At 45.0% G+C, this 24086-nt stretch overlaps 1 protein-coding gene across 2 annotated transcripts in view; it reads right to left on the bottom strand.

Annotated features, from left to right (window-relative positions):
• CACNG7 (calcium voltage-gated channel auxiliary subunit gamma 7) overlaps positions 1 to 24086 on the bottom strand; it is a 228265-nt gene that overhangs the window by 21184 nt on the left and 182995 nt on the right. For both annotated transcript variants that reach the window (XM_075328787.1, XM_075328788.1), the window contains one exon: positions 250 to 390. In XM_075328787.1, the coding sequence (XP_075184902.1) occupies positions 250 to 390 (141 nt within the window). The remainder of the gene's footprint in view (positions 1 to 249; positions 391 to 24086) is intronic.

Raw genomic sequence — 24086 nt, 5'->3', positions numbered from 1 at the left:
TGTTTCCCTTTTTGTATTGAATTACTGAAATAAATTAACTTTTTGATGATATTCTACTTTTTTGAGATGCAGTTGTATATGAATACAACGATAGAAGAAAGTGATTATTTAGCTATAAAGAACTGCAATCACAAAGTTAGAACAATGTGCCTTAGTCAATTAATTGAAAACCATCGTAATATAATGGATGCTTTCTACCACAAAAGTAGATGCTTGAATTTTTGAAGCAAAGGTTGTAGCATAACTTACCGGAGAGGATAAAGAAAATGCCAGACACAAATGCCAATATTGTCCTCTGTGGTCGGATGTGCCCAATGTTGCTGATAACAAAGGCAGTAAACACAAGAAAAAGGCTGACCATGGGGAATGGCGTAGCACTACGGATGGTCTCTGCATAAAAGGTAAAACAGATCTGTAAATAAAATACACCTTCTATTTTTGTTTAAAGCAGCAGCACACCAGCAATTTTTTTGCCTATATTCTATCATATAGGCTATAACCAAAAACGTATGTGGAGGTTTTAGCGCTTGTCTTCTGTATACCTATTTTAGTCCATATGCCATTCATGGGTAGATTGACAGCCGTCTGCCGCTTCTAATACGTTTCCCCTTATGTTGACCACGTGTCCAATAATGCTACTGGACTTTTAGATAGTGTTGTGCTAATGTAATGGCAGAAACAAAGTGATCATTCGCATAGACCTGCAGAGTCTTAGGGGCACTTTGCACACTGCGACATCGCAGGTGCGATGTCGGTGGGGTCAAATTGAAAGTGACGCAGATCCGGCATCGCATGCGACATCGCAGTGTGTAAAGCCAAGATGATACGATTAACGAGCACAAAAGCATCGTAATAGTATCATCGGTGCAGCGTTAGCGTAATTCATAATTACGCTGACGCGACGGTCCGATGTTGTTCCTTGCTCCTGCGGCAGCACACATCGCTGTGTGTGAAGCCGCAGGAGCGAGGAACATCTCCTAGCGGTGTCACTGCAGCTTCCGTAGGCTATGCGGAAGGAAGGAGGTGGGCAGGATGTTTACATCCTGCTCATCTCCGCCCCTCCGTTCCGATTGGCTGCCTGCCTTGTGACGTCGCAGTGACGCCGCACGACCCTCCCCCTTAACAAGGACGCGGGTCGCCGGCCACAGGGACGTCGCATGGCAGGTGAGTGTGTGTGTGAAGCTGGCGTAGTGATAATTTTTGCTACGCCAGCTATCACCACATATCGCTGCTGCGACGGGGGCGGGGACTATCGCACTCGGCATCGCAGCATCGGCCTGCGATGTCGCAGCATGCAAAGTACCCCTTAGTGTAAACTATGTGATATATACAGCAGTCTCTGTGTATCGTATATGGCACAACCTCAGTGTATCCTATATGATCTATATAAAGCAGTTATATTTAACGATAACTTGTCACTTGTTAAACATTATCTCTATTGTCTACTTGAGCACCCTAGTCTACATTTGGTAGTGCCATGTCACCTAAAATTAGTATATACAGCAGTCTCAGTGTATCGAATCTGACATACAGTACAAACCAAAAGTTTGGACACACCTTTTCATTCAAAGAGTTTTCTTTATTTTCATGACTCTGAAAATTGTAGATTCACATTGAAAGCATCAAAACTATGAATTAACACATGTGGAATGAAATACTTAACAAAAAAGTGTAAAACAACTGAAAATATGTCTTATATTCTAGGTTCTTTAAAGTAGCCACCTTTTGCTTTGATTACTGCTTTGCACACTCTTGGCATTCTCTTGATGAGCTTAAAGAGGTAGTCACCGGAAATGGTTTTCCAACAGTCTAGAAGGAGTTTGCAGAGATGCTTAGCACTTTTTGGCCCTTTTGCCTTCACTCTGCGGTCCTGCTCACTCTAAACCATCTCGATTGGGTTCAGGTCTGGTGACTGTGGAGGCCAGGTCTTCTGGCGTAGTACCCCATCACTCTCCTTCTTAGTCAAATAGCCCTTACACAGCCTGGAGGTGTGTTTGGGGTCATTGTTCTGTTGAAAAATAAATGATGGTCTAACTAAACGCAAACCAGATGGAATAGCATGCCACTGCAAGATGCTGTGGTAGCCATGCTGGTTCAGTATGCCTTCAATTTTTAATAAATCCCCAACAGTGTCACCAGCAAAGCACCCCCACACCTCCACACCTCCTCCTCCATGCTTCACGGTGAGAACCAGGCATGTAGAGTCCATCCGTTCACGTTTTCTGCATCGCACAAAGACATGTTGTTTGGATCCAAAGATCTCAAATTTGGACTCATCAGAACAAAGCACAGATTTCCACTGGTCTAATGTCCATTCCTTGTGTTCTTTAGCCCAAACAAGTCTCTTCTGCTTGTTGCCTGGTCTTAGCAGTGGTTTCCTAGCAGCTATTTTACCATGAAGGCCTGCTGCACAAAGTCTCCTCTTAACAGTTGTTCTAGAGATGTGTCTGCTGCTAAAACTCTGTGTGGTATTGACCTGGTCTCTAATCTGAGCTGCTGTTAACCTGCGATTTCTGAGGCTAGTGACTCAGATAAACTTATCCTCTGCAGCAGAGGTGACTCTTGGTCTTCCCTTCCTGGGGTGGTCCTCATGTGAGCCAGTTTCTTTGTAGCGTTTGATGATTTTTGCCACTGCACTTGGGGACACTTTCAAAGTTTTCCCAATTTTTCGGACTGACTGACCTTCATTTCTTAAAGTAATGATGGCTACTCGTTTTTATTTACTTAGCTGCTTTTTTCTTGCCATAATACATATTCTAACAGTCTATTCAGTAGGACTGTTAGCTGTGTATTCACCAGACTTCTGCACAACACAACTGATGGTCCCAACCCCATTTATAAGGCAAGAAATACCACTTTTTAAACCTGACAGGGCACACCTGTGACATGGAAACCATTTCCGGTGACTACCTCTTGAAGCTCATCAAGAGAATGCCAAGAGTGTGCAAAGCAGTAATCAAACCAAAAGGTGTCTACTTTGAAGAACCTAGAATATAAGACATATTTTATTTGTTTCAAACTTTTTTGTTAATTATTTCATTCCACATGTGTTAATTCATAGTTTTGATGCCTTCAATGTCAATCAACAATTTTCAGAGTCATGAAAATAAAGAAAACTCTTTGAATGGGAAGGTGTGTCCAAACGTTTGGTCTGTACTGTATATACTGCAGTATCAGTGTCTCCTATCTGATGTATATACAGTCTTCTCAGTGTTTCCCATGTGATTAATGCTGCAGGCTCACAGTATTTTATGAGATTTACACTGACAAGCAAAAGGGTAACAATGTTCTGAACTTTTAACTTTCAAGCTCCATGTCTCACTATCCACTACAGCTTCATTTTATAAACAGTCATCTTGAATCTCATACATGCATTTGACTTGCAAATATTTAGCATATGATTAGTTGTACAGATTCTTGCTATGACACTGTATTGTTACTGTTTTACACTTTAAAATCTACATTCCAATTTTTATTAGTTTGTTAAGCCACCTTTGGCTTTAAACATGGCTTGGTTCCTTCTAGGCATGCTCTTGATTAGATTCATGCATGCCTGAACTGATATCTGATCCTAGGTCTCTTCTAGACACTTCCATACTGGTCAACTCAATTGGGAATGTATACAGCTTTCTGTTCAACTCCACCCACAAGTGTTCGATTGGGTTGAGGTCTGGGGACTGTGGGGACAACCCAGCTCCTATACTTTTTTATCATGTAACCATTTCTTCACCAATCTTAACTTATGCTTTGGGTCATTGTTCTGTTCGAACACTATGTCGTCCTTTTCATACCCATGCTACTCAAGTGTACGAGGTAACTGATCTTGTAGGATACTCACATGTAGCTCAGCAGTGAGGCCACCATTGATCCTGATTAAGTATTCAACACCTTTTGGCTGTGAAATAACCCGATATCATCAGGCTTCCTCCACCGAACTTCAGTTAGTTCCTTCAATTTCTCAATCCGTTAACCCCTTTTCCCTTGTTTCTTCCATACCCATTTGCACTCATTACAGCCTAGTTTATTGACGTTTATTTTATCGCTCCAAATCACCCTTTTCCAAAGTTCTTCTGTCCAGTTTTTGTACTGTTTTTCAAACTTGAGCTGATGCTTCTTATGATGATATTGAAGTTAAGGCTTCATCTTTTTTCGGACCACCATTCCAGGCTTCTCTTACTTGCTGTCACAGGTCTGTCACATGTGACAGACAGTTATGTGGCTTCTGGCCATCGAAGGTCATAGGGTTTGGCTGCGCAGAATGCTCCCTGACTTTCCATTGTTCCTGCTGTCAGTTTTCATTGGTATAGGTAGATTTCCTGCTGGATTCATCTCTCTCCCTTTTGGACCCAGCAGGAGCTCGCCTTCCACCCAGCTGTTGTTTGTCTGTATTCCCTTGGTGTTTAAATACCCCTTTCTTTCTTTGGCCTATGCTGGTGATATTTTTAGTTCCTTCAAGCTGAGGTTACAAGCAGGTGGTTTGTTCCCCTCAGTGGTATCGTTGCTGAAAGCTCTGCTGAACTCCTACCAGAGTCATCTAATGATAAGTAGTTCAAGATTTTCCCCTTTATGCCCCCCTTGTGTCTTCTATAGTTGTTTAGTGGGGTTAACGAAGAGCTCTTCCCATCCTTTCCTTATTTAGGGACCAGCATTAGGGATACCTAGGGTCAGGTAGCCGGCTTGGCGCATAGGTGTGGAACCCCAGGGAATAGCAGTAGGTTCGGTCAGGGGTCACCAACTTCCCTCTCCCTAAACACAGGGTTTTCCTTCCCTTCTCTTTCGCCGTGGGCTTGGTAGTTCCCTGTAATTAGTGTGACGCCCTGGCAAAACCAGGTAGTCACAAATAGGCCCCCGCATAACACCTTCCCTCACCTAGGTAACACAGAGCCAACCTGAAACCCTAGTCACCCCCCATTAGGGAAATATAGGGACACCAGTGGGCTGGACCAGGTGGTTGGACATGCTCACCCCGGGGTCTACACAGCTCGGGGCGGGAGAACAGGCAGATAGTCTTGGTAGTTCAAGTTGAGAGGAGTGTGGGCTGGAGCTAGGTGTAGCTCCAGCAGAGGAAGTTCAAGTTGAACGGTGCCAGGGTCAGAGCCCTGGTGCCTTTGGCTAGGTGGAAGACGGTGGTCTCCGTCAGCAGGAGACGGGAAGACGGCTCGGCAGATCCAAGGTGAACTGGGACAGGGTTGTAGCCCGTCGGTACTGACACGGAGAACTGACCCAGAAACCGTAGCACAGAGGGGTTACTCGGACCCTGAAGCCAGGACCGAAATCAGCGGCCTAGCTAATTAACCGATTGAGGGCAGGATTATAGGTCCTGTCCCACCCAAAGTCCCTAAAGAAGACAACAGCCCACCGATAGGGATAAGGCCACCGCCAGGGCCCATAGATCCCACAGGCCAGCGTCTGTGGGCACGGCTCCTTAGGCCACAGCCAGCCGGGAGCAGACTCCTGAGCTCCAGACTAGGCAGTCCACCATACACAAAACAAGTGCAGAGGAAAAAGGACAGCGACTACTAGCCCGGGTGAAGGACCTGAATGCAACCGGCCGCAGCGGCCGGCCACCAGCACCTTGGTTTACCAAAAGGCTCGTGTGATTCATTTACTGTGAGTAACCAAACATCTCTCTGCTTGCTCGGGCGCGCCGGCCCTTGCCATCGCTATACCCTGCACAAAGACACTGGGTCCCGGGGCAACCATCTCTACCCACGGAGGGGTTAACATCCAGCTGCCACTACATCTCCCCCGGTTGCCCCACAAAAGCAGCGGTGGTGTCCCACCTCATCACATACCGTGGGTGGCGTCACGACGTTAATACGGCCTAGCCCGTACATCCACGTCCCCCTTTTTATTCGGCGTGTCCGCGTGACCACCGGGTCCGGAGGATCCCTCGAGCCACAGACACACACAGCGGGCTCGGACCCGAGCAGCGGCAGCTGCTTGCACGGGGGCGGCACACCCCGAAACTAGGCGTCACAAACAAGATTCAAACCTATCCACCTACCTGGTGGAAGTGCGCCTTGAATTGGACAGTCAGCGGTGATCCGTTGAGAAATTTTCAGAAGTCGCCATTTTTGCCACCATTTTTAGGCGCGAAAACTGCAGCCCAGCGTCTTCTTCCCCGAGAAAGGGCGCAAAGCTGAAGCCCCGCCCCCTGGGAACACGGCTGGAAGGTGAACCCCGAGGTCGTAAAGCGAAACTAACTAGCCGCATGAAGGAGTGCTGGCAAAAGACCGAGGGGGAGAAGCGGGAAGATGTCTGCTCCTAAACCTGATGCTGGAGCCACGCCGACCGCTGAAACGGCGGCGCCCCGAGGCAGAGTGGCGATCCTCTCGGAGGGACACGAATCAGATCGCTTACCGATGGGAACCGCTGCCTGGCTGGAGTGGGAGCTGGCGAGATTCTGTGTCCAGGTGTGGTCGCAGTCACTGCAACAGGTGCGGGAGTGGAAAGCAGAGGTCTGGAGAATGGTGGCCGTGGTGTGGGCCCGTGAGAGCCGAGCTACCCGCACAGTGTCGCGTCGGGAGAAAGGTACCCAGACCGTTTCGACCTCTTTGACCTTCCCGGAGCTGGAGCCTGACTCCTATGTGATGGGAGAGTGCCGGCCGGCACCGTTCTCTGGAGCAGCGGCATCACCTGCTATACCACCTCCGTTCCCGATGGAAGTTCAAAACTCTGGGATGCATTGCAGCTGGTCCCGAAATGCTGACCACCGGGAGCCAAGTGAGTCATACGGCCCCATGCAGCAGTGGTAGCAGTTCTCAGGCTACCCAAGTTATGCAAGTCCCCGTTGGGACCGTCTGCTGGTTACAGTTCTCGTTTTACAGTTAAAATGTCCCGTCACAGTTCATGGACTATGGCTTTGGACTGGGAAGCCAACCCAAAAACTATTGGGTCTTGTAAATAGTCCCTGACCAATCTTCTCACCCTGCCGCAGTCTCTGGAGAGGCTGGTTGGAGGAAGGGCCTGCGGTAGAGTCGGCCGAGGCCCAGTCACCATCAAAACCGGTGACTACTCTCTGGGTCAGGGGTCCCCTGGACGTGGGGCCCTTGAAAAAGACTGCCGGGTAAGGAGCTTTTTACCCGGCCCATATGGGCAACACCCGGACCTGTCCTGGACTTGAGCAAGGGGTGCGCACCATTGCTTACCAGTGCCACCAGGGGGCAGGTTGTTTTGGGTGGGGTTGAGGTGAGAAGGACCCGGTCCATCCCGTCCCGGTTTTAAATGTGCAACGTTTAAGAAAAGTGCCTCCCATAAGGGAAGAATTAGAATATACTTCGATGTACATATGTTATTATACTTGTAATTGTGTTTTTACCTTTTTCAACAGTTCCTGTTCAATAAATGTTGGTGGTCGAACAGCCCGCGGATGGTCTGTATTAAACCAAGGGGGAATGTGATGCACTGGCAAAACCAAGTAGTCACAAATAGGCCCCCACATAACACCTTCTGTCACCTAGGTAACACACAGCCAACCTGAAACCCTAGTCACCCCCCCTTAGGGAAAGATAGGCACACCAGTGAGCGGGACCAGGCAGTTGGACATGCCCACCCCGGGGTCTACACAGCCCGGGGCGGGAAAACAGGCAGATAGTCTTGATAGTTCAAGTTGAGAGGAGTGTGGGCTGGAGCTAGGTGTAACTCCAGCAGAGGAAGTTCAAGTTGAATGGTGCCAGGGTCGGAGCGAACTCCTGAGTTCCAGACCAGGCAGTCCACCATACACAAAACAAGTGCAGAGGAAAAAGGATAGCGACCACCAGCCCGGGTGAGGGACCTGAATGCAACTGGTCTCGGCGGCTGGCCACCAGCACCTTGGTATACCAAAAGTCTCGTGTGATTCATTTACTGTGAGTAACCAAACATCCCCCTGCTTGCTCGGGCGCGCCAGCCCTTGCCATCGCTATACCCTGCACAAAGACACTGGATCCCAGAGCAACCATCCCTACCCACGGAGGGGTTAACATCCAGCTGCCACTACATCTCCCCCGGGTGCCCCACAACAGCAGCGGTGGTGTCCCACCTCACCACACACCGTGGGTGGCATCACAAACTTAATACGGCCTAGCCCGTACATCTACATCCCCCTTTTTATTCGGCATGTCCGCGTGACCCCCGGGTCCGGAGGATCCCTCGAGCCACAGACACACACAGCGGGCCCGGACCCGAGCAGCGGTGGCTGCTGGCACGGGGGCGGCACATTAGCATGACATGCGCATCGCACGGTGCTTGCATGGATGCCTGTGATCTCAGTATTACGAAGCACACGAGCCACCTCCACTGCCGTGTTTGTGACACCAGAACTGATAGACCTTGTGATGAGCTGACTTGCTCACTCCGATATTTTACTTGAATGTCTACTTTTTGGCTTTTGAATGGATGGACAGATTTCATTTTGTGTTCTTCCAACGGTCATGGCACTTACATGATGCAGTTTAGCAATTTTCTTGGCCAAGAGAACACTAGCGATGAGCTGGATGAGATGGTGCAATTTTTCTTTTTTTGGGAAATCTTCATGGCTGCTCCTTGATTCAAACTAGTGACTTTTCACTTGGGAATGAACCTAATAAGACAGTGAGTTATTAGGGAATGTGAGAACATATTGTAATTTGTAGCCTACAGATAGCAAAGTAATTTTCCACCACCAGGAGCAAAACTGTAACAATGCAGTGACATGACAAGAATATGCATAACTAATCATATGCTAAATAGGTTAACCCCTTAACGACCGTGGGCGGTAATATTACATCCTAGCGGTCATAGTGTTAATCCCCGCGGGCTGCTGCAAGCAGCCTACGGCGATCAGCGCACATGTCAGCTGATTTGTACAGCTGACACGTGTGTCTGCCAGACACGACTGGAATAGCATTCCGCCTGTGCCTTTAACCTTTTAAATGGCGCTGTCAAAAAAAGTTTTAAAACAAGTTTTGAAAAATTTAAAAAAATTAAAAAACCTAAAAGTTCAAATCACCCTCCTTTTGCCCCTATGAAAATTAAAGGGTTGAAAACATAAAAAAATATACACACATTTGGTATTGTTGCATTCAGAAATGCACGATCTATCAAAATATAAAATCAATTATTCTGATTGGTAAATGGTATAGCGGCAAAAGAATTCCAAACGACAAAATTATGTTTTTTGGTCGCCACAAATTTTGTGCAAAATGCAATAATAGGCGATCAAAACATAGCATCTGTGCAAAAATGGTACCATTAAAAACATCAGCTCGAGATGCAAAAAATAAGCCATCACTGAGCCATAGATGCCGAAAAATGAGAACGCTACGGGTCATGGAAAATGGCACAAAATGTATGCCTTTTTTCAAACTTCTGATTTTTTTTAACCCCTAAGATAAAAGGAAACCTATTCATTTTTGGTGTCTACGAACTCGCACTTGAACTCAGGCATCACACTGACATATCATTTTTACCATACAGTTACCACAGTGAATAAAATATTTCAAAAACAATAGTGCAATTGCACTTTTTCTGCAATTTTTCTGCATTTGGAATTTTTACCATTTTCCAGTACACTATATGGTAAAATTCATGGTTTCATTTAAAAGTACAACTCGTTCCACAAAAAAACTAGCCATCACATGACCATATTGACTGAAAAATAAAAAATGTACGTCTTTCTCTGAAGAAAAATGGTGAAAAAAACGGAAAGCGCAAAATCGGCCGGTCGTGAAGGGGTTAAAGTTAAATTTATGTATGAAACAGCTAAGATGATTGTCTATAAAATAAAGTAGTCTCATGTTCGAAGCTGTATCAGATGGTGAGTTATGGAGCTCGAAATTCAAAAGATCAAAACATTGTCATTCTTGTGCTCATCAGTGTATATACAGAAGTCTAAGTACGGTATATTATATGTGACGTATATCCTACACCCATAGTGTATTCCATGTGACGTATATACAGCAGTCTATGTAATGTAAACAGTAGTCTCAATGTATCCTATGTGATGTACATACAGTATTTTCAGTGTATGCAATGTGATGTATATACAGCAGTGTCAGTGTTTCCCATATATATATACAGTATATACAGTAGAGTGTTAATGTATGCTATGTAATGTACGTGCAGCAGTATCATAGTATACAATGTGATATATACATCAGTCTCAAAGTATCATATATGATATTTACACAATAATTTCAGTAAATCCTAACTGATGTATATACAGTAGTTTTAGTACATCCTATGTAATGTATATACACCAGTGAAAGTGTCTCATTTTTTATGTATATTTATCCTATGCAGTTTCAGTGTATCCTGTATTATGTATATACAGCAATGTAGGGTCAATTCTATATGATGTACAGTTAGGTCCAGAAATATTTGGACAGTGACACAAGTTTTGTTATTTTAGCTGTTTACAAAAACATGTTCAGAAATACAATTATATATATAATATGGGCTGAAAGTGCACACTCCCAGCTGCAATATGAGAGTTTTCACATGCAAATCGGAGAAAGGGTTTAGGAATCATAGCTCTGTAATGCATAGCCTCCTCTTTTTCAAGGGACCAAAAGTAATTGGACAAGGGACTCTAAGGGCTGCAATTAACTCTGAAGGCGTCTCCCTCGGTAACCTGTAATCAATGAAGTAGTTAAAAGGTCTGGGGTTGATTACAGGTGTGTGGTTTTGCATTTGGAAGCTGTTGCTGTGACCAGACAACATGCGGTCTAAGGAACTCTCAATTGAGGTGAAGCAGAACATCCTGAGGCTGAAAAAAAAGAAAAAATCCATCAGAGAGATAGCAGACATGCTTGGAGTAGCAAAATCAACAGTCGGGTACATTCTGAGAAAAAAGGAATTGACTGGTGAGCTTGGGAACTCAAAAAGGCCTGGGCGTCCACGGATGACAACAGTGGTGGATGATCGCCGCATACTTTCTTTGGTGAAAAAGAACCCGTTCACAACATCAACTGAAGTCCAGAACACTCTCAGTGAAGTAGATGTATCTGTCTCTAAGTCACCAGTAAAGAGAAGACTCCATGAAAGTAAATACAAAGGGTTCACATCTAGATGCAAACCATTCATCAATTCCAAAAATAGACAGGCCAGAGTTAAATTTGCTGAAAAACACCTCATGAAGCCAGCTCAGTTCTGGAAAAGTATTCTATGGACAGATGAGACAAAGATCAACCTGTACCAGAATGATGGGAAGAAGAAAGTTTGGAGAAGAAAGGGAACGGCACATGATCCAAGGCACACCACATCCTCTGTAAAACATGGTGGAGGCAACGTGATGGCATGGGCATGCATGGCTTTCAATGGCACTGGGTCACTTGTGTTTATTGATGACATAACAGCAGACAAGAGTAGCCGGATGAATTCTGAAGTGTACCGGGATATACTTTCAGCCCAGATTCAGCCAAATGCCGCAAAGTTGATCGGACGGCGCTTCATAGTACAGATGGACAATGACCCCAAGCATACAGCCAAAGCTACCCAGGAGTTCATGAGTGCAAAAAAGTGGAACATTCTGCAATGGCCAAGTCAATCACCAGATCTTAACCCAATTGAGCATGCATTTCACTTGCTCAAATCCAGACTTAAGACGGAAAGACCCACAAACAAGCAAGACCTGAAGGCTGCAGCTGTAAAGGCCTGGCAAAGCATTAAGAAGGAGGAAACCCAGCGTTTGGTGATGTCCATGGGTTCCAGACTTAAGGCAGTGATTGCCTCCAAAGGATTCGCAACAAAATATTGAAATTAAAAATATTTTGTTTGGGTTTGGTTTATTTGTCCAATTACTTTTGACCTCCTAAAATGTGGAGTGTTTGTAAAGAAATGTGTACAATTCCTACAATTTCTATCAGATATTTTTGTTCAAACCTTCAAATTAAACGTTACAATCTGCACTTGAATTCTGTTGTAGAGGTTTCATTTCAAATCCAATGTGGTGGCATGCAGAGCCCAACTCGCGAAAATTGTGTCACTGTCCAAATATTTCTGGACCTAACTGTATATACAGCAATATCTGTGTATCCTATGTGATGTATAGAAAGGAATCTCAGTATGTCATATGTAATGTATATTCAGCAATCTGTGTGTTGAATGTGATGTTTATAAAGCAGAGTGTAAGTGTATTCTATGTGATGTATATACAGCAGCCTCAGTGTATCTAATCTGACATATACACAGTAGTATCAGTGTCTGTTATATGATGTATATACAGTCTTCTCAGTGTACACTTTGTGACATAGATATAGCTGTCTCAGTGTCTATTATGTGATGTATGCAGAAGTCTCAGTGTATCTGATGTGTTGTATATACAGCAGTCTAAGTATATTCTATGGGATGTATATACAGTGATGCTTGTGTTTCCCATGTGGCATATATATAGCAGTCTTTTCTGTATTTTATGTGATGTATATTCAGCAGTCTCAGTGTATCAAATATGATGTATATACAGCAGTATCAGTGTCTCCCATGTGATATGCATACAGCAGAATGTCAATGTATGTAATCTCTCCTATCCTTAATTTTATTAGAGGACATACAGATTAACAAAGAAGGCAAGGCTAGGTGAGGAGAACTCTTTTGGACCTTCCACATGCAATCTCATAGGTGATGACGTCCAGCCTAGAACAATTGTCAACCTGGAGATCACAGGACTGAGGTACCCATAATGAAGGGAGTGTATATATGCACATGAACTGGGACTAAGTAAATTTCAAAATTTCAGCTTTTTAAAAATGAAATGTGTGGAAAAAATTTGCTGGAGTTCTACTTTAACACATTCAGGATTTTGTAAGAAACGAATGGTTACACTTACATTTGAACAAGACTCCAAATGTCAAATTTAAGCCTTGACTACAGATATACATAAAAGTAATGCAAACATCTTCAGCCAGTTTTCTCCTTCTTCCACATGAAATCATTACACATGACAACATTGCTCAAGACTGAGATTGCTTAGTTATAGGGACATGCAGTACTGTCAACGGTTTACAGGACTTTGCTAATTACAACATACTTGTATGTTATCCGAGATATATTTATAGTCAACAAAATTTTCTTTCATCTAGCTTCCCATGGAGTACAGAGGACTGCATTCCAAATACACCCTAAATACATAATGAAATATTATCAACGGAAACGGATTATACAATGGAGGTAAGTTATGTGACTGCTATGGGGCCTTAGAAGAAAAGGGAGTGTACTGACTCCATACCTGAAAATCCTATACTAGACCAAGAAATCATAAGTGAGTGACTCCATGACACTCATGTGTCTTGTAGGTTTTTGAATCCCATACCTGTAGCTTCCACCTTTCATGCAGGAACTGCTATCACCAGAGGAACTGTATGGTTAGTATTTAAAAAAAGATGGTGGAAAATTGTCCCATAGATAATGGGTAAAGAATAGTGATGGGCGGACTCGCAGATAACCGGGACTGGTGGCTCTAACCGGGTTAAAAAAAACCTGGTTCCGGCCTGGGATTGACTCAATTATCTGACCAAATGCTTGTCCCCATATAAGTCTATGGGGACCAGCATTCGGCGATTAAAAAGAGCGGTAGAAGGGATAGAGGGAAAGGAGAAATCGTCTTATACTTACCGAGGCTCTGACGCAGCTGTAACTGCTCCCACGGCCACTCATTCACTTCTGGGGTTGCTCATTTACCTTCCAGAATATGCACTGCTTTCCTCGCCCACTGATGTCTATGGTTGGATGCAGTAAGACACGCCCCCGGCCTGTGTGACAGTGTGTCTTACACTTTCAATCACAGACACTATGTACATCTATATCGTACAGTAATAATACATTCTAAAAAAAAATTGGTGTAGGGTTCCCCCATATTATGATACCCAAGACAGATAAAGCATACGACTACAGGCTGCAGCCCCCAACCGTGTGCTTATCTTGTCTGTGTATTAAAATAAGAGGGACCCTATGCAGCTTTATTTATTTTAACACGACAATAGACCCGCAGTCAGAAGCTGTATCACAGACTCAGGGTGCGTCTGACTGCAACCAATCACAAATGCCAGAACTGCATATGGATGAGCTATAATGAGCGGCCCCGGAAGTTAATGAGCAGCCGCGGGAGCAGATACAGCAATGCCAGAGCCTTGGTAAGTATGAAGCACTTGCTTCATTCTTATTTTCCCTTTATTTATTATTTTAATTTCCCAGTCAGAATCCCCTGCGAATTCTTGGCCCGGAAATGGCACTTGGGTACGTTTGAAACCATGCAGATCCAGACTTTTACAGTCCAGGTCCACCCATCACTAGTAATAGCAAACACCAGGTCCTTCTGCCCAGGAGAGAAAAACCTGTCATTATTCATCTATTCATCTTCAGTTATAATATATAATCCAGTTTTTACAAAAGTACTGACTACTTTTGAATATTCATTATAAAAAAATGTAAATAAATGTTCGATTATCATAACCCAAGGTAAATGGGTTTCAAATTAAGTAAATTTTATTGCATATATATGTTAGTCCAAAATTCAGGGAGTTCTTCATAAAAATATGCAACTTTCAAACCATATAAATATCCACAAGGACCTTGTGTGTTTTCTATAGCAAATGCTAATCGGAAACTTCTAAAATTGAGTGATTTGTTTTACGCAGTTTTCACTAAATAAATTTTTAGCATAATTGAGAAATTTTAAGGGGTTCTATCACCAGGACTTTGCCAAATAATCTAAGAACACAATAATGTGGAGACCCTGATTTAGATGATGTTACTTGCTGTTTGCTTTAGCTTTTAGCTTACCAGAGGACTAGAAAACCTCCTACCATAAAGTCCCCATATTCTTGATTTTTGTATATCCGTGTCAAAACCACTGATTGGCAGCTTTCTGCCTATGCACAGTGTACACAGAAAGCTGCCAATCAGTGATGTGAGCGGAGTTATACAGTGCTCGGCTTTAGCAAAATGACAGATCTGCAACAGATAAAATATTTATTTTCTCAAAATTTCAGCAAATAGCCCAGTAAGTCATACATGGATCCAAGGGATCTGTCTATACGTTATAGTGCTATCAGATGGCATAGCAAAAATCTGGTGTCAGATTCCCTTTAAAAGAGTTTGCATGTTAAAAACATCACATGTAAATTGAAATTCTACTTCAATCCCATTAGTTATAAGAAAGAAGGAAAATGGCAAGAATTATCCGTGAACTTTTTCAATGTTTCTGTATTTATCTATACAAAACCAGCCATGAATGATGTTTCTTTTTAATAAGATATAGAAAGAAACAACCAAATCAGTTGCTTACAACATCCAAACTACTTTCCTCCATAGGCTATGCCATAACTTTGACATCCCCCCTTCAAATCTCATTACCATTTTTAAATCTAACACTTTTTCCATGTACGATGTTAACCAAGCTATGTAATAGCATAAAAAAATCTAGTCCAAATAAAGTACTAGCTGCATGCTTCCATGCTAACAAATATTCTCAAGTTGTGGTCACACCAATTAAAGGATTGATTTAAAATATATTATAGAAATACTTTTTGTGATAAGAATCAATTTAGGTCAGAGCTGGGCAAAGTGCGGCCTACAGGCCACATCCAGCCCTCTGGCTGTTCCAGTCCGGCCCACAGACCAAGATAGCCAAAGGGCTGAAAACAGTGGCTCGCTGGTCACACCATGCACTCCGCCACTGCTGTCACGGTAACTGCTATCTGCATCCATAATGTAGATTGTGGTGAACACATTGGTGGAGGTTGCGATGCTGGCTATATCTAGCACCAATCAGCATGACGTACTGCCGACGTGATGACGTCCCATCACATCAGTGCACCGGAAACCTGAGTAGACCACCAGGAGAACAGGAGCGAGGTGAGTATGTAGTGGTTTCTTCATGTGTATGGGATGTTTGCATATATGTAGGAGGCTGTGTGGGGGCTCATAATGTATACAGGAGACTATGTAGTCACTCATACTGTATATAGGAGGCTATGTGGGGGTTAATTTTATATATATATATATATATATATATATATATGTATATATATATATATATATATATATGGCTAAAGAGGGCTCATAATGAATATAGGAGGCACTGTGGGGGCTTCTAAAGTATATATGAGGCTATATGGGGGCTCATACTGTATATAGGAGGCTATGTGGAGGCTCATCTATATATATATATAATTGCCTTATTCTGTCTGTCTGTCTGTCTGTCTTGCTCCAAAATTGTGTCACCGTGACAGTGTCACCGTGACAGTGTCGTTAGAGTGACAACTGTCGGATTGGCTGCTGGGCTCGGCCTGGCCCCGCCCCCCCACGGATTGGCCGCTCACCTTGGTATGGCCCCGCCCCCCGCATGGATTAGCCGCTCGCCCCTGACAGTGTCGTTAGAGTGACAACTGTCGGATCGGCTGCTGAACTCGGCCTGGCCCCACCCCCCCCACGGATTGGCCGCTCGCCTCGGTCTGGCCCCGCCCCCCGCATGGATTATCCGCTCGCCCCGGCCCTCCGCACGCATCACCCGCTCCAGCATACACCAGCTCCCAGTACACATGTGCAGGGAGCCGGCATACGCTGACGCCTCGCCCGCTCAGCCCCGCTCCAGCGTACACCGACTCCCGGTACATATGTGCAGGGAGCCGGCATACGCTGACACCTCGCCCGCTCAGCCCCGCTCCATCGTACACTGGCTCCCAGTACACATGTGCAAGGAGCCGGCATACGCTGACGCCTCGCCCGCTCGCCCCCGCCACACATTGGCACGCTCGGCCCCGCTGGGATCGGATCGAGCCGGTATACGCTGGTAACCATGATACACATCGCGTAACTATAGGAAGCGCTTCCCTTAGTTACCTGATGTGTATCATGGTTACCAGCGTACTCCGGCTCCCGGTACACATGTGCAGGGAGCCGGCATACGCTGACGCCTCGCCCGCTCAGCCCCACCCCCGGCACACATTGCCACGCGCGGACCCGCCCCCGGCGGCCCCAGCATGGGGGATGGAGCACGATACAGCAGGGTGTGCAGCATGGAGGATGGAGCACGATGGGGGGTGTGCAGCATGGAGGATGGAGCACGATGGGGGGTGCACAGCATGGGGGATGGAGCACGATGGGGGGTGCGCAGCATGGAGGAGGGAGCACAATGGGGGGTGTGCAGCATGGAGGATGGAGCACGATGGGGGGTGAGCAGCATGGGGGATGGAGCACGATGGGGGGTGCGCAGCATGGTGGATGGAGCACGATGGGGGGTGCGCAGCATGTCGGATGGAGCACGATGGGGGGTGCACAGCATGGGGGATGGAGCACAATAGGGGGTGCGCAGCATGGGGGTTGGAGTACGATAGGGGGTGCGCAGCATGGGGGATGGAGCACAATGGGGGGTGCGCAACATGGGGGATGAAGCACGATGGGGGATGTGCAGCTTGGGGGATGGAACACGATGGGAGGTGCGCAGCATGGGGGATGGAGCACGAAGAGGGGTGCGCAGCATGGGGGATGGAGCACGATGAGGGGTGCGCAGCATGGGGGATGGAGCACGATGGGGGGTGCGCAGCATGGAGGATGGAGCACAATGGGGAGTGTGCAGCATGGAGGATGGAGCACAATGGGGGGTGTGCAGCATGGCGGATGGAGAACGATGGGGGGTGCGCAGCATGTCGGATGGAGCACGATGGGGGTGCGCAGCATGTCAGATGGAGCACGATGTGGGGTACGCAGCATGGGGGATGGAGCACGATGGGGAGTGCACAGCATGGGGGATGGAGTACAATAGGGGGTGCGCAGCATGGGGGATGGAGCACGATGGGGGGTGCGCAGCATGGGAGATGAAGCACGATGGGGAGTGCGCAGCATGGGGGATAGAGCACGATGGGGGGTGCGCAGCATGGGGGATGGAACACGATGGGAGGTGCGCAGCATGGGGGGATGGAGCACGATGAGGGGTGCGCAACATGGGGGATGGAGCACAATGAGGGGTGCGCATAATGGGGGATGGAGCACGATGGGGGGTGCACAGCATGGGGGATAGAGCACGATGTGGGGTGCGCAGCATGGGGGATGGAGCATGATGGGGGTGCGCAGCATGAGGGATGGAGCACGATGGGGGGTGCACAGCATGGGGGATGGAGCACGATGGGGATGCGCAGCATGGGGGAAGGAGCACGATGGGGGTGCGCAGCATGGGTGATGGAACACGATGGGGGTGCACACCTCCCCCCCAAAACACACACACACCGCCACACGCGCACCGCACAACACACCACACACCCACTGGGAACCACAAACACCGCCCTACACAGACACCCACACACACACAGACAACGCCGCACACACACAACACCCAACACACAAACACCGCGGCATACATAAATATACGCACATACCACGCAACACACACTGCACAAAACATACCTCCCCCCAAAATACACACACGCACTGCACACCCACACAAACCGCGCAACACACACAGCACCACACACACACAGAACGCTGCAGACACACAGCGCTCCACAAACTACGCAAAACACACAACGCAACACACATACAACACCGCTCTCACACACCCCCACCCAGACAACACCCAGAACATTTACAGCGCCCTACACAAACACTTGGTAACTACACACAACAACATCTATATATATATATATATATATATATATAAACAAAAATCATACATTAACTACACAATACGTAAATTCTAGAATACCCGATGCGTTAGAATCGGGCCACCTTCTAGTAAACTATATATGAGGCTAAGTAGCACTCTAAGTATATAGATGGCTACGTGGGGCTCAAAAAATATATAGGAAGCTGTTACACCTCGTGGCTCTCCTGTGGCAAGGAATGAGACAGTCTCCTTGCCTGCCACGAGCGCTCCTGCTCAGCAGCGCCGAAGGTCTGCCAGACTGCGCAGAGTGCAGGAGAAACCTCCTCAGAGAGGCAGCACAAGGGTGACACCTAGTGGTACTCCTGTTGCAAGAAATGAGGCGGTCTCCCATTCCTTGCCTGCCGCAGCTCCTCCTGCTCAGCAGCCTCGAAGGTCTGTGAGGTTGCGCAATGTGCAGAGGTTTGCTGCTCAGGGAAGCAGTGAGACTCCCGTTATCTCTACACATTGTGAGACCGAGGATCCCGCCTCTATTTCCCAGAGGCAGGAGGGTGAGCATGTGCTATGCTTGGTGGATCCTGATTCGCCCACTGACGTCACACGGCTTGATGACAAGGCTGGTGACGTGGTGAATCCTGACTGGCCAGGCTGGGATGTCGTGGATCCTGATTGGGTCAAGTCCGTCATCTCCGCCTCGCGCCCGCCCTTGGCTGGAGCTACACCTCCTTAAAAGCTCCTCCTGCCATCATGGCGGCGCGCGACCGTCCTTCTATGCTTGGATGTCTGGCAGCGTGCTGCCACGCCACTGCTCAGGCATTATCTTCTTCTGTGGGCTTGGCCCTTGCTGCTTAGGCAGCACCTAGTTTGCAGGCCGTGTCCCTGCCTTGCTGCTCCGGCAGTAGCTCCTTCTACAGGCCGTGTTCCTGTCCCAGGTGAGCTCCTCGAGTCTCCACTGGACTCACCTGGTTATTGAAAGCACACGTGCGTGGGCACCTCTGTGCTACCCTCGTGCCATATTCTCGTGACTTCCACTGGCACACGTGCGTGGGCACCTCTGTGCTTCCCTGTGCAACAGGTACACCGAGCCGTGTGATCCCTGCCATACAACCCACACGGGTTAGGGCAGACCGGTGTACATAGATCGTCTGTGACATTCCAGACGATCGCTAGCAGCAACCCGCTCACTCTTCACCCACCATAGCAGCGGTCCCTTACACCGCACAGTGGACCTTGACCGGCGGAAGCTGTCCATTCCCCATCTTGGCACGCTTCCCCGGGTCCCCCTCGTAACAGGAAGCTATGTGGGGGGAAAAACCACAAAGAACTATATCAAAAAAACACCAAAAAGGAGCCAAGACAAATGATATGTGCACACACAGAATGTGGTGAGCCTTCCTCATAAAGATGGCTGCAGCCAAGGTGCAAGATGCTGATGTCATAGCCGCTCAACCTCCACACTAGAGGGGAGGGGTGTGCATGTCTTATGCTAAGCAGCCGCCCCTCCCCTCTAGTGTGGATGTTGATTGGCTGTGACATCAGCATCTTGCACCTTGGCTGCAGCCATCTTTATGAGGAAGGCTCATCACACTCTGTGTGTGCACATATCATTTGTCTTGGCTCCTTTTTGGTGTTTTTTTAAGCTATTTGGGGGCTCATCCTGTATATAGGAGGCTATGTGGGGGCTTATAATGTATACAGTAGGCTATGGGGGGCTTATAAAATATATAAGAGGCTGTGTGGGGGCTCATAATGTATATAGGAGGCTATGGGGTGCTCATAATGTATAAAAGAGGCCATGTGGGGCTCATATTGTATATATTGGGCTATGTGGGGACTCATACTGTATATTGGATGCTATATGGACATTCGTGTTGTATATATAACGCTAAGCAAGGCTTATAGGAGGCTATGTGGGGGCTAATAAAGTATATAGGAGGCTATGTGGGGGATCATACTGAGGTTACGTTGTGGCTCATAAAGTATATAGGAGATTAAAAAGAGCTCACAGTACATTGAAGGATATGTACAGGTTGATCCTGCATAAAGGAGGTTATGAGGGGGTTCATAATGTACATATCAGGCTAAGTGAGTCTCATAAGGAATATTGGAGGACTTCAGAAATTCTGTAACGTCAACCTCATCAAAAACTCATTGTGGAAACATAGCCTAAAATTAAAATATTGAGATTAATAAGGTGGTGTTTTAGGAAAAAAACATATTTTACACGAAAAAAATGTGTTCTGCCTATCAGAACCCCTGGCTACATCATAAAATTAATGCAGGATAAAATGTTGATATGAAAAAATATAATTGACTCATTTAGTTATTTTTATTGTATTATCTCTCATTGAATCCTTTTTTTTGTTTTGGTTTGTTCTGTTATCTGATCGATTGTTTTCAGCGTGGAAAGTGATTATGTGGAGTATTTTTTTTTTTCAATGTGTATTTATTTTTTTTTGTCAATGACAGTTGCGTTGTTTTACAAAATTAAACTTTAATATTAAAAAAAACACTCTTGACTTAAGAAACGTCGTAATTTATAGTATTTAAGACCTGAATTATTAAAAGTTTTTACTTTGCAGTAACTGTAAATGTAATGTTTTAAAGAAAGGCTAGAGAAACTACGTGAGCATAAATTACTCAGGTCCTTTACATAGTTACATAGTTACATAGTTACTGAGGTTGAAAAAAGACTTAGGTCCATCTAGTTCAACCTTCCTCCACCAGTTCTACATTTGGTCACTAAGTCATTTATAACCAACAATGTTGTGTACAGAGGAAATCATCCAGCCCTTTTTTAAAAGCTGTTATAGTATCTGCCATTACTACCTCTTGTGGTAGTGTATTCCACAGTATGACTGCTCTAACTGTAAAGAACCCTTTCCTATTTAGCTGTCGGAATCGCTTTTCTTCCACTCGCAGTGAGTGCCCCCTTGTTCTTAGTATTGTCTTTGGAAGAAATAAGTCATGTGCCAGTCCTTTATATTGACCACACATATATTTATACATATAAATGAGATCTCCTCTGAGACGTTTTTTTTCTAAGCTAAACGTATATAACTTTTTCAACCTGTCATCATATGGGAGGCCTTCCATTCCTTGTAGTAGTCTAGTTGCCTGCCTTTGAACTGACTCTAACTTCTGAATGTCCTTTTTAAAATGTGGAGTCCAAAACTGGATCCCATATTCCAGATGTGGCCTTACAAGTGATTTATAGAGGAGTAACAATACGTTGGGATCGTGGGATCTAATCTCTCTTTTTATACATCCTAGAATCTTGTTTTCTTTTGCAGCTGCTGCTTGACATTGAGTGCTGCTGCTCAGCTTATTTGTAATGAGAATACCCAAGTCCTTCTCCTGTTCTGTAGTTCCGAGTTTACTTCCATTTAATGTATACGCAGTTATAGGATTACTCCGTCCTAGGTGCATTACTTTACATTTATCAACATTAAATCTCATTTGCCAAGTATCTGGCCATTCTGACATCTTATCCAGATCTTTTTGTAATATTATACTATCAAGGTCAGTTTTTAATATCTCACATAGTTTGGTGTCATCAGCAAAGACTGACACTTTACTATCAATCCCATCCACAAGGTCATTAATAAAGAGATTAAAAAGAATTGGTCCTAGCACAGATCCCTGCAGCACCCCACTGCTGACTATGGCCCATTTAGAGAATGTTCCATTTATGACTACTCTTTGTTTCCTATCTTTTAGCCAATTCCTTACCCAGTTGCATATAGTTTCCCCCAGTCCTTGCTTCTGGAGCTTTAGTATAAGCCTATTATGTGGTACAGTATCAAATGCCTTTGCAAAGTCCAAATAAATCACATCAGCTGCATTACCAATATCCAGGTTTGCACTTACCCCCTCATAGAACCCCAACAGGTTGGTTAGACACGACTTATCTTTCATGAATCCATGCTGTCTGTCAGTTATTATATTATTTTCTGCAACATATTTTTGCATGTCATCCCTTAAAATGCCCTCAAAAACTTTGCATACTACTGATGTCAGGCTTACTGGACGGTAGTTGCCTGGATCTACCCTCTTACATTTCTTAAATATCGGTACCACATCAGCAATCCTCCAATCCTGAGGCACCAACCCTGTTACAAGCGAGTCTAAAAAGATGAGATACAGCGGTCTGTCAATTACGGAGCTCAATTCCCTCAATATTCGTGGATGAATGCCATCTGGCCCTGGGGATTTGTCAATGTTTAATTTACTCAGACGTAGGCGTACTTCTTCTTGTGTTAAATTAATTATATCGGGTGGTGAACTTTGATTTTTCACTTGTTGAATGATGCCTGGTACAGTCAGTTCCTTGGTGAACACAGATGAGAAATGCCTATTTAATATCTCAGTCTTTTGCTTGTCCTCTATAACTAACTTGTTATTATATTTTAAGGGGCCAATACTATCCTTTGTTTTCCTTTTGGCATTAATGTATTTATAAAAGACTTTGGGATTTATTTTAATGTCATTGGCGATTTTTGTTTCAGTAGCTAGTTTTGCTTGTTTGATTTCTTTTTTGCATTGCCTATTGATATCTTTATACTCCTGCAATGCTATTTCTGTATTCTCAGCCTTCAAGATTTTAAACGCTCTTTGTTTTTGTTTTATTATACTTTGTACAGTCTTATTTATCCATAGTGGTTTCTTTTTATTCCGGGACGTTTTATTACCAGAGGGTATAAGTTTTTTACATTACTCTAGCAATATATCCTTAAACTTTCCCCATTTATGTTCAGTATCCCCAGTTACCATGACTTTGTCCCAATCTACACATTTAAGCTCTTCCCTTAATTTGTTGAAATCAGCTTTCCTAAAATTCCAGGATTTAGCATTTCCCCTTTGAAATGTTCTATTGAATATTACGTTGAAGCTTACCATATTATGATCGCTGGTGCCCAAGTGCTCCCGGACCTGTAGATCTGAAATTGTATCCGGTCTATTTGACAGGACCAAATCTAGCAAATTATCTCCCCTCGTCGGTTCTTTATGGTCCTTAAACATGGGTAACTCCATACAACACAACTGATCGTGGTGCACTATACCTTAACTGTGAGTTTTGACTGATTTCAAGTTTTAGAGGTGACAGTTTAAGCAGGTATAATTGAGATCTAACAGAAAAAATAGCATTCCTTGAGGAACCCCCAAAATACCAGGATATTGATATATCCAAAAATGTTTTATTAGTGCCAATTATTATAAAACTTATAAAACAACGCATTTCAGCCATACAAGGCCTTCATCAGGTAAAAATGAATAAAAAAACACTTAGTTTTTTTATGCACACATATGAGCACCCATCTCTTGCCTGGCTCAGGATTAAATAGACTAATAATTAGTAGGGGTGGAGTATATACTTATACTCCACCCCTGCTTATCCCTAGTCTATTTATTCCAAGAGACGGGTGCTCATAAATGTGCATAAAAAACTATGTGTTTTTATTTATTCATTTTCACATGATGAAGGCCTTGTATGGCCGAAACACATTGTTTAATCCTATTTTACCTGCTT

This window comes from Anomaloglossus baeobatrachus, chromosome 11, assembly GCF_048569485.1.
Source record: "Anomaloglossus baeobatrachus isolate aAnoBae1 chromosome 11, aAnoBae1.hap1, whole genome shotgun sequence".
Taxonomy (NCBI): Eukaryota; Metazoa; Chordata; class Amphibia; order Anura; family Aromobatidae; genus Anomaloglossus; species Anomaloglossus baeobatrachus.
This window is presented reverse-complemented; position numbering and strand designations above follow the sequence as displayed.